Genomic DNA, 9,112 nt, shown 5'->3' with positions numbered 1-9,112 from the left:
ATCCAGAGTTGGATAAGGTCTAAGTTTTGTCCATCCTATGACCTTTGATTTCACCATCACTGGTACAATAGCAAGTTTCAAATCTTGTTCCCAGGCCCCAGCAAGTCCACTGGATTGGCCTACAATCTGAGAATCATCCACTGAGCACATTAAGATTCCTTGCATTTTCTCCCATCCTTACCAGTTCACTTTTGTTTTATGTGGGGAATCCTTAAGTGTTTTGATCCACAGGTTTTGCAAGTGAGACATTTCCTGCATTCCTTACTCATGTGCCCTGCCAAAGCAGGGTCCATTTTTCTACAGGAAATCAACCTTGTCACTATGAGTCTTTCTCTCCAATAGAGGGCAACAATCCAGCATATGTTCACATTTGCAAAATAAACAAGTCTTCTCAGACACAAGAATATCCTTAAATTTGTTCTACAACGGGCAAAGCTACTTCCTGTAGTTTTTGAGCAAGAGATGGTTTTCTCTTGTAGACGTCCATACCTCTCGATGGTTGCTCATCTTGTATATTTCCAAACAGGGGATCAGTTCTAATTTTTCCTTGATGTTCAATGAAAGGGTCAATCAACAAACAGAGCTCTTCTCTCATTTCTTCTTGGATGTCACATGCTACTGCCACTTGTCCCTCATCCTGTGATATAGTTAAGAGCTAAACTGGAGCCAGAGCGTCATCATTCTCTGAGGCCCCATGCTCGTTCCAGAGACCCCTTTTTTTCCACATGCCTCAATCCTTTCACAAGAACAGACCCATTTCACATCACCTGGATTATCCTAAGGAAAGAAGACAATATTCTGATGGGAGGTATGGAGACCAACCTGACCAATGTGACTCTAGTCACAGATCATTGAGTCCCCCTGGTGGTCAGAAATGTTTATACCAGGGTCCTTCGCCTGTAATCCCAGACTTCATACAACCAAACCCAAGACAGAACATCCTCCAATGAATCCTTGTTGTATCTTTCGATACTTGAAAACCATGCATTTTGTTTATCCAGTCCCTCAAGTGGAATCAAAGGCATCAGAAGTTATTAGTTTGCAATTTCACTTGATGTTTAATGAATAATGCAAGCATGCATTGTCCCAGCACATATTCGTCTCATGTTCCATCATCCTTCTCCCCAAGTGTTTCCATTTGGTATATATTCAGTGATAAATGAATAAATTGTTGCATGTAAAAAATATTTTACAGGCAAAGCAAAATGTGGCTCCAGTGGAAGGTAAATATTTTTCCAATCCTTAGGTAACATTTCTCCATTGTGAGGTCAGTGCCTCATTACTGAGAGAGTACGTGTCTTGCCAGCTTTGTTCATCCTGCTGGATATTTGACAGCTCAATATTGAAAGGCAGAAAGCCCATTCATCAGAATTTCCTCCTTTACAGCCTCTGTGATCTGACCCATAGTCCAGAATGTTCAGAGATAATAAGACTTGCACCTGCCATATCCAGGGAGTTTCAAGATGTATTACTTTCCACTGTTCGGTCATCCATGTTATCTCCATCTTTATCTGTTTCTTGCAGATTTTGCTGCTATGGCGATTCCGAGCTAACATTCTTGTTAGCCAGCTGTAGCTGTGTATAGCTGCATCCAGGCCATTAGCTAGCTGCTCATCCTCTGTTTCTTTACTTTGTTTGGCTTTTTGAAAAAGCTGTTTGTAAGCAGGACATTTTTTCCCCACTGCTCATTTTTGAATTCCCAATCCAAGACAATACCATTGTCAACAGTTTTCTCTTCCTCCATGGTACACAGAAGAATCCTTGTGTTTCTCCCAGAGAGATTCAGTTTATCCATCAGACCCACTGTACAGTAGGATGCTGAACTTCCATGGTCAAGAAAGGCACAAGTTTCCTCCATCATGTGACCTTTCTTTGATTTCACAATCACTGGTACAATAACAAGCTTCAGACATCGATCCCAGAACCCAGAAAGACCACTGCACTGGCCTGTGATTTGAGAGTTATTCACTGAGCACATTGAGTTTTTTTGCCTTTCCTTCCATCGTTTCCAGTTTTCCTTTGATACAGTTGGAGAATATAAGGGTGTTTTGATCCACGGGTTTTGCAGGTGAGACGTTTCCTGCGTTCCTTACTGATGTGCCCAGTACACAAGCAGCCAAAGCAGATTTCACTCTTCTTCAGGAAATCAACCTTCTCATTTTTAGTCTTCCCCTCCAATAGAGGGCATCAATCCAGCATGTGTTCACCTTTGCAAAATGAACATATCTTCTCAGACACATTTTTAAATGTGTTCTCCAATGGGATCCTCCTTTCCGTTGCATGTTCGATTGTGGTTAAGCTACTTCCCTTAGCTTTTGAGCGAATAGATGGTTTTGTCTTTCAGGCGCCCTTAACCCCTTATCATTTGAACCCTTTAAAGAGCCTGCCTGGACATCTTCCCTTTTTTGACTATAACAGTCAAAAAATGTCCTTTGAATATTAAAAAACCCATGCACATTAACATTTATCAGCACTGTAAAATTATTCTGTTAATAAAAAAAGAGGACAGCATCACTTGAATCTCCAGTCTAATTAGCATGGTACTCTATTCTAAGACTGTTATTAAAAATTGTCAACCTTAAATTTCTCACCTACTTTACAAATAAGACTTGGTACACTGTTCTTAAACAGTAACCACACAATACTAGCATTAATCAACACGAATAATTATGCATATGAAGTTAAAAAAAAAATAGATAGAGAGAGCATCATTTATCATGAAGTTCATCCCATCAAGTGTTACCTTTTTTAAATGAAGCTGCTGCTTCAGATGCTCCTTAGGTCTCAGAAAAATGCTGAAACCACAGTTGGGGCTGTCATCCAAATCTGCTCGGCACTCTTGTGTGATCCGCAGGCTTCGAAAAATGCCTTGATGAAATTATCAAATGATGGTATGCATTGCATACATAAAAATTATAGTTTCATGCTATTTTATGCTTATTATATTTTATACACACTGTTTGCTGGTCTTTAGTTTTGGATTTAAACTACTCTTTTCTCTTCTTTTTAAAAAGACGCTGCTAAGAAACAGTTTAGGATTTATTCCTGTCTAGGACGCTGTGACTGTAGATTTTTTTGGTTAAGCCTTGTCTTGTGTATTTTCTTTTTGCAATAAGATGTGCATTTCTTTTCATCAGTAGATGTGTTGTGTTTATCCTGTGTGTAATGGTTTCACACAGAAATAAATCACCATCAGAGCAAAATCAAAAGCCATCCCAGCAAAATCAAAAGCAATTCAAGTCCAAATCAAAAGCAATCCTAGCAAAATCAAATCCTAGCCAAATCAAAGGCAATCCTAGCCAAATCAAAAGCAACCCTAGCAATATCAAAAGCAATCCTAGCAAAATTAAATGCAATTCCAGCAAAATCAAAAGCAATCCTAGCCAAATCAAAAGCAACCCTAGCAATATCAAAAGCAATCCTAGCCAAATCAATAGCAATCCCAACTAAATTAAAAGCAATCCCAGACAAATTAAAAGCAATCCTAACAATATCAAAAGCAATCCTAGCAATATCAAAAGCAATCCTAACAAAATAAAAAAGCAATCCCAGCCAAATCAAAAGCAAATCAAGCCAAATCAACAGTAATTCCAACTAAATTAAAAGCAATCCCAGCCAAATCAAAAGCAATCCTAGCAATATTAAAAGCAATCCCAGCCAAATCCAAAGCAATCCCAGCCAAATCAACATCCACAGTAATGAATCAATGAAAACGCACATTAAAACACACATTGCTTAGCGCGCCACAAGCGTAGCGCCAGCCAGCCTAGGCCGCAAACACAGCCCACCTGGCGAACAACGCACAGCAGCAACAGGTAAAAGACAGAACACCTGCAGCCCGAGCCCTCCACAAACACAGCTTTCCCAATGCACCAAAAAGAAGAAAACCATGGGTTACTTATCCGCCCTGGCGTCGGTAGAACTGCAGTCGTTTCGGGTGCAGATTCAGTCCAGATTCAGGATTCAGTCCCATGGCTCCGATCCAGATCTCCCTTTCCGCTGATGCAAGGTGGCACTCCAAACCCGAACCGTCGCCAAGAGGAGGGAAGCTTGTCCAACGCCAACGATGAAGGAGCAAGATCAACGGTGTGGTTTCTTGCTTTTCTTTCTAGCCACAGGAATCCAAAGCCGCATGGTGTCATCACGTAAACCAAGCTCATAGAGTGGAAGAATCCATCCATAATCCACACAAAGGTGAAATTTAAGGTGCCAAAAGTCAATTTATAGTGCGGCCATCAAGAGTAGGACGTCAGACAACTCGTTCAAACTTTCTTCTTCTTCTGTTCAGGGGTAGAATGTGCCTGCATGCTGGCTATTTATGCCGGTTGGCAAACATCGAAATGGCACATTTCTGCCACCTAGTGGTGAAAAGTGTGGGCTAGAGTATTAAAAACTAATAAATGAACTAAAAAAATAAATATTTGTGAATAAATATCAATAAATAAAGGGAAAGGGTAGATACTTTTATCTGCTGTGTTTGTTTGACGTACTGAATTTATATTTTGTAACGCTTAATCTCTGACTCTTCAAACCTGTGCTGGTAAATTACTCATAAAACCTCCCGCAACACCACGTGACACACTCACAGGAAGTGACGAAACGAACATAAACGCAATCATGAAACATCTGTCGCTCTTGAGTCAGAACTCGACATTCGTTCATTAGCAAACTCCTGTAACAGAAAAAGCTAATAGAACTTTAACCTTAGGTTCCATTCTTTTTTTTAATGTGAATTCTTTTTTTTTCTTCTTTATTCCTTTTAATTTTTTTTTTTTTTTTTTTTTAAATTTGTCTCTTTGTCCAATAACTACTTACGTTGTTGTAAATGTTTTATGTATGTGTACGTGTACGTGTAAGCTTCTGCTTACACTGTTTATTTTTATTTATTTATTTATTTATTCATTTATTGGTTTTAAACCCCTGGCACTTTGTATGTTCAGTAATTGTTAACTCTTTTTGTAACGCTACTTATATTTCGCTATTAGATCGTTAAAAATAATTAAAAATATCAGTCACCTACATTATAGAAAAACACACTAAAGTTTTTCACAGTTGTACATATTCTGCTATTTTCTGATCTCAAGTGACATAATGTTTCTTTTTTTAACTTTACTTAATATTAATGTTTTTCGTAAATCTGTTTTAAACATGTAAAAGACATTTATATCATGTTTAATGTGTTGGATAGGAAGGGGCGGGTCTACTTTTAAATGGCAAAGACACACACCAATCAAAAGCGCCATTATAGAACAATTCTGGCCAATGAGAGTATCGGAAATGCAGCAAACCGGCCAATCGTGTAGGTGAAGGGGAGCTTTTTGAAAACGTTGGCGGCGGTGAAGGATAGTGCAAAATAAAAAAACTGGGATCAGTTCGCCATTTCGAAGTTGGTACAACAAGTCTTTACAAAATGCAGGTACGTTTTGTTTTACGTTTTCGCCGAAAAAAGTACATCATTAAAAAAAGAACCATGAGTAGACTGACTCGTTCCTTCGTGAGCTGTTTTACTGAAGTTGTCTCAGGTTGTGAGCTGACGAGCTAACGTTAGTACTGGATTTGTAGCAACCAGGGGCTACGACCAAATATAACCTCTTTATTTTGTATTAAATGATACCGAACAGTATAGAAGTACTCAATACCTTTTAGTTTTCACCCTTAACCTCCCACGGAGCGTATACTGTTTCCGCAGTACATCAAACATGCGGTAAAAGAACGTTAGCCTGCTTCAAGTGGACAAACGTAACTATTTCCAGTTTTTAAAAGAGCACACACATATCAAAGTTGGTCAATGGTAAGACAGGACAGGACATTCGGGTACCGGTTATCTACAGGAATAATATTTTGTGATGAAACACTAGCTTTACAACGGTTTACATGAGAATCAAATAAATTTCTTCAATGCCTTCCGGAATGAAGTCTTGCACGCCATTATGCAGTTCAGAAAACACTGGCTTACATATTTTTTGTGTGAACAAAACACGTGTAATATTTCTTGCTTTGGAGTTTTTTTTACATGTCTATATTTTTATGAAGTGTTAGTGAGCTTGGGGTTGTTCGTGTCATAGATTTCACTAATAATGCCAACTGTCACGCTTATGATGTGGCACAAACCAAGCCATCTGCTTGCACTGATATATTCAAGTATAGTTTGCTAAAATTATCTATACAAGCTAATGGAAACTGGATAAATAACCCCTAAAATATACAAAGTTGTGCTGAGAGTTTACGATTGTTTATTTTCTTGTCTTTACAGAATAAGGAAAATTATGAGCCTAGAGCTTACCAAGGAATGGTGAGATGTTGTGACTTGTTGATCTGGTTATGAACATAATTAGGAAACTTTAGGTCAGAAATTCAACAGAACCCTTTTTATGCTTCCCTAATGTTGTGTTTGCTTCTGACTATTAGTACACCACTCCAAGCATGATGGCGGGTCCACAGCGTGTTCAGGTGAAGCCAAGAGCAGATATGGACAGAAGTACAATCACAGGTAAACTCAAGATCTTCACATTCAAATAGAAGTCAGAAACTTTAAGAAATGGAAGAGTTTTGACTGTTATCTTTATCAGGTCCAGGGAGGGATCGTGTTGTCCCATCCTCCAGTTCAGTCTCAAGGTAAGAATGTTTCCATATACATTTTTTTTAATTAGACAATTCTGTCCTTTTTCAAAAGGAAAATACAATTTCAGGGATTTGCTGCCCCTGCTCCTGTTTGAACAATCAGTATCATAAATAACCTATTTGCTGCTTATTTCAGGAAAATCTCCATTGATGATTTTGACATTGGTCGACCACTGGGGAAAGGCAAATTTGGTAATGTCTACCTTGCAAAGGTGAAGAAGCTCCAAGCCATCGTGGCACTGAAGGTGTTGTTTAAGTCGCAGATGGAAAAGGAAGGAGTGGAGCATCAACTGAGGAGAGAGATTGAAATCCAGGCACATCTCAAGTGAGTACCCTCAACTTTTTTGATTTTGATCTTGAAATTATGATGGCTCTGTTTTCTAAACTAATAAGGGATTAATGACTGTTAGGTACTTTCAGTAAAGATTCAAAGTATTACCTCTCACAGGAAATTTCCAGCTACTTACTGATGGTAAATAGAACTATTGATAGTCTCAATGTGCATGAAGCCAAAAATAAACCCTACTGTTTTCATTGGTCTCCTGATTAGAAGAGCATTTTTCATATTCTTGAAGCCTTTTGGAAGAAACATACATGCAACATAAAGAATGTAAGGGTGAAATGTTTTTTTTTTTTTTGTAATTCTGTGTCTTGTAAATGTTGGAGGCACATTTTAAAGGCTTTCTTCTCTCTTTAGGCACCCAAACATCTTGCGCTTCTACAATTACTTTCATGACCGAAAAAGGGTGTTTTTGGTCCTTGAGTATGCCCCACGTGGTGAAATGTACAAGGAGTTACAGAAATGTGGAAGATTTGATGATCATCGAACCGCAACAGTAAGAGTTCTTCTTGCTTTAAAAACAGCTTTTACCTTTTTGATGATCCTCTTTTTTTTATTTGACTCTTTATCTTTATAGTATGTGTTTATGGAACGACGTGATAATAAATAATCTTAAATAGTTTTCATTTGCTTTTTCATCTTTCATTTTCAGTACATGGAGGAGATATCTGATGCACTGCTATACTGCCATGAGAAGAAAGTGATTCATCGTGACATTAAGCCTGAGAACCTTCTTCTTGGCTATCGTGGAGAGCTCAAAATTGCAGATTTCGGTTGGTCGGTCCATGCACCCTCTCTCAGGTGAGTAACCAAAGTGCAATGATGGTTCAGTTGAATCTCCATGTCACTTGTCTGTCAGAAACTGTTCCATGCTCGAGTATCATACCTTGGAAGTTGCTCCATCCTTTTTGTTTTAATCTGTTCAGACGTCGCACAATGTGCGGGACGCTGGACTATCTCCCCCCTGAGATGATTGAGGGGCACACACACAGTGAAAAGGTTGACCTGTGGTGCATTGGGGTCCTCTGCTACGAGTGCTTGGTCGGCAACCCACCTTTCGAAACTGCCAGCCATCAAGAAACATACAAAAGGATCACAAAGGTTGGTGTTGAGTGTGAACTTCTTGACCCATTGGCCCATTTTACTTAGAGTTTAGCCTAGGCCTGCTCTTTTTTGTGTGTCCATCTTTTGTTATGATTCGGTGCTGTATAAACAAAACTTGAGGGTTTTTTTTTTTAGGTCAGCTTGGTTTACAACTTAAAATCTTTAAAGATGAAATTATTGCTTACCGAACCAGCCATCTCCAGAGTTAACGCAAATGTTTCTGTTTACAGGTGGATTTGAAGTTCCCCAAAGTCGTCTCAGACGGTGCACGGGATCTGGTTTCAAAGCTACTACGCCACAACCCCACAGATCGCCTCTCACTACAGAGTGTTATCGACCACCCATGGGTGCGCGCCAACTCCCGTAGAGTCCTTCCCCCAATCTGCCCTGCCAAGAAATCCTAGGTCCACACAGTCTTACCCTTTCACTTACCACTGAGAGGTTTTTTATATGTCCTTCACAAAAGACTGGATGTTTCTGTATGTTTCAGTTCCAAACTGCCATTTTTCAGGCACATTTTATGATGGGTATCAATACTTGCTCTCAATTTTATCTGTACAGTGTGATGTTATTATATATGTTTAGTTATATAGAAATGGTTTGTATTTTTATTTCATTTCTCTTTGGACACCTTTTTAAGTGGATACAGCTCTGTTCTTCTCTTATGGTGTTGACACCAAAGTGCTACTGTTCAACTGCCTCAAGCTGTGTATATCCACATATGGAGTAATATGATTGTTTTTGGGGAATTTCGGGTGGAAATTATGGTATTTTCCCTCAAGCAATACTTTAACTTTCTAATAAATATTCTTCAAAGATCTCCTGTTGTGCAGTCTTGGTTGAAACAATGAACAGTTAAACAGGTGACTAGATCTTGGGGCCATCAGTTAATTTGAAGGGTTTTTTTTTTTCGTTTTATTTTATTTTTCTATCTTAAGTTTTTAACACTTTTAAATGCACAGTTTTCCACTAAAATGTTCACTGATTTTATATTAAACTTCAAACTAACACTTCATAGAACTGCCTTCGTCACAAAAGACAAATATT

At 38.7% G+C, this 9,112-nt stretch overlaps 1 protein-coding gene across 1 annotated transcript; it reads left to right on the top strand.

Moving 5' to 3' along the window:
* The first annotated feature begins 5,270 nt into the window (after window positions 1-5,270).
* On the top strand, window positions 5,271-8,883 carry aurkb (aurora kinase B). The gene is made up of 9 exons (XM_074674241.1): window positions 5,271-5,416; window positions 6,254-6,292; window positions 6,409-6,490; window positions 6,570-6,615; window positions 6,758-6,946; window positions 7,319-7,457; window positions 7,614-7,762; window positions 7,888-8,062; window positions 8,296-8,883. Exons 1-9 carry the CDS (start codon window positions 5,411-5,413, stop codon window positions 8,467-8,469), a joined length of 999 nt encoding a protein of 332 aa, XP_074530342.1. The 5' UTR covers window positions 5,271-5,410; the 3' UTR covers window positions 8,470-8,883.
* Window positions 8,884-9,112: the final 229 nt, after the last annotated feature.

The sequence above is a fragment of the Halichoeres trimaculatus genome, unplaced genomic scaffold (assembly GCF_033239565.1).
Source record: "Halichoeres trimaculatus isolate MK-OKI-2021-1 unplaced genomic scaffold, fHalTri1.1 fHalTri1_scaffold_7, whole genome shotgun sequence".
Taxonomy (NCBI): domain Eukaryota; kingdom Metazoa; phylum Chordata; class Actinopteri; order Labriformes; family Labridae; genus Halichoeres; species Halichoeres trimaculatus.
This window is presented reverse-complemented; position numbering and strand designations above follow the sequence as displayed.

Coding starts and splice junctions, on each gene's coding strand:
- aurkb (XM_074674241.1), top strand. Junction 6,491..6,569: donor GGACAGAAGTACAATCACAG/GTAAACTCAAGA, acceptor TATCTTTATCAG/GTCCAGGGAGGGATCGTGTT. Junction 6,616..6,757: donor TCCTCCAGTTCAGTCTCAAG/GTAAGAATGTTT, acceptor TGCTTATTTCAG/GAAAATCTCCATTGATGATT.